General features: G+C 37.3%; 1 protein-coding gene across 1 annotated transcript; it reads left to right on the top strand.

The window, feature by feature from the left end:
* The first annotated feature begins 530 nt into the window (after positions 1-530).
* On the top strand, positions 531-1,212 carry LOC111017380 (pathogenesis-related protein 1). Its single transcript, XM_022293129.2, has one exon. The coding sequence runs from the start codon at positions 533-535 to the stop codon at positions 1,070-1,072; it is 540 nt and encodes a 179-aa protein (XP_022148821.2). The 5' UTR covers positions 531-532; the 3' UTR covers positions 1,073-1,212.
* Positions 1,213-1,818: the final 606 nt, after the last annotated feature.

Raw genomic sequence — 1,818 nt, 5'->3', positions numbered from 1 at the left:
TGTAGAACATAAATTCTATAAGGCAGGTTTAATTTGCTAATAGGTGAATCTAAGTTACATTTGGGATGTCTACATGCTATGACTACTTAATGATAAGCTTATTAAGGTTAAAAATTTATAATTCTTTTGTTCATAGAGTTAAGAATGAAAACTGAAAAATCTTGAAAAATTTGACTAATTTATATGTATTGTTTTTACCGAAAATATTCGACCAAAAACAATAAGATCGTGAAGAACGCTCGAAGATTGAATCCGGCAATTTAAACGTGCGAGTCTTCCGAAATGATGTATAGTTGTTAAAATTACCCAAAAACCCTCTTTTTGTATGAATTGATCAAAACGATAGATGCCAAAAAAGAGAGTCAAAAGAGATAAAGTAAACAAAGGTTTGCCATTATTAGGATTCACAGCGAATATGGCGGCTCCACAAGTTTAGTTTCTTTTTTTAACACTAGCTAAGAATAACAGCCATGAACTAAACCAAAACCATTCATTCTCATTAATTCTCCCTACAAATATACACTAAACCCGAATGATCTCCATCACATTCTTCTTCTTCTTTCACATTTTTGGCTACACCCACAAGAAAATAATGTCGAAAATGGCTTCCTTGTTCACCATCTTCCTGATCGGGCTGACCCTAAGCTCCATCGCCAGAGCCCAGAACACGCCCGACGACTTTCTGAAGGCGCACAAAAAGTTCAGAGACGAGGTGGGCGCGAGTGAAATGTTCTGGGACGACGAAGTGGCAGCTTATGCAAAGAGATATGCGGAGTCAAAGATTGATACTTGTGAAATGGTGCACTCTGATACACACTACGGCGAGAACTTAGCCACTGTAAACGGCGACCTTACGGCTGAGATGGCGGTGCAAGCGTGGGCGGATGAGAAGAAGTACTACGATTACAACGCCAACAAGTGTGTCGGCGGTGAGTGTCGCCATTATACGCAGCTCGTGTGGAAGGATAGTTTTCTGTTGGGTTGCGCCACTGTCAAGTGCAAAAATAATTGGACTTTGATCTCCTGCAACTATAGCCCTACTGGTAATGTTGTTGGTGAGAAACCTTATTAGGTTATCTAAGGTTTTTTATTTCATCTAAATGTACTCTTTTTTCTTTTTTTCTTTTTTGGTTTCTTGTACGAGAATTGTATGATTCATGCGCCATGGAAATGGTGCCGGTAATAACAATAAAAGCTTGATTGATTGGTTCATCTCTCTACTATCTTTTCTATTGCAGTACATGATTTTGATGGGGACAATTGTGTAGTTGTTTTAATTTGTTACAATTATTTCTAAGCTTTTGAATTTAATAGTAATTATTGAAAGAGTCTTATATTGTAATTAAGATTATGGTTAAAATATCATTTATTTTCTAACTATGTACATTAAAAATCTGCTTCTACGATTGCCAACCACCAATTACTTTCATCCACCGCAGACAAATTACTGATGCCATTCTTAAGGAGTTATTATTAAGCTAGACCTTGAGAAGGCTTTTGATAAACTGAATTGGAGTTCCCTTCCTCGGTCCTAAGATAGAAGGGATTTTCTAATAAATGGACTTCACGGATTAAAGGCTATATCATAGTCTCTTATTCTATTCTCCTTAATGGTAAGCCGAGAGATACTTAGAATCATTTCCTCCAAAGGCCTGGGGATCCACTATTTCTTTTTCTATTTGTTTTGGCCATGGTGAGCCGTTTACTGGAAAAATGATCCTCATTGAAGGTTCCACCTTCAGCAAGGTGATTTTCATGCATCACACCTTCTGTTCGCTGACGATATTCTTCTATTCTCTAGCGCAGACATTACTAAAC

This window comes from Momordica charantia, assembly GCF_013281855.1.
Source record: "Momordica charantia cultivar OHB3-1 chromosome 4 unlocalized genomic scaffold, Mcharantia_2.0 BLBB01000004.1, whole genome shotgun sequence".
Lineage (NCBI taxonomy): Eukaryota > Viridiplantae > Streptophyta > Magnoliopsida > Cucurbitales > Cucurbitaceae > Momordica > Momordica charantia.
Note: the sequence above shows the minus strand (reverse complement) of the source record. Positions and strands in the feature narration are given on the sequence as shown.

Coding starts and splice junctions, on each gene's coding strand:
- LOC111017380 (XM_022293129.2), top strand. CDS start 533: ATGATCTCCATCACATTCTTCTTCTTCTTTCACATTTTTGGCTACACC.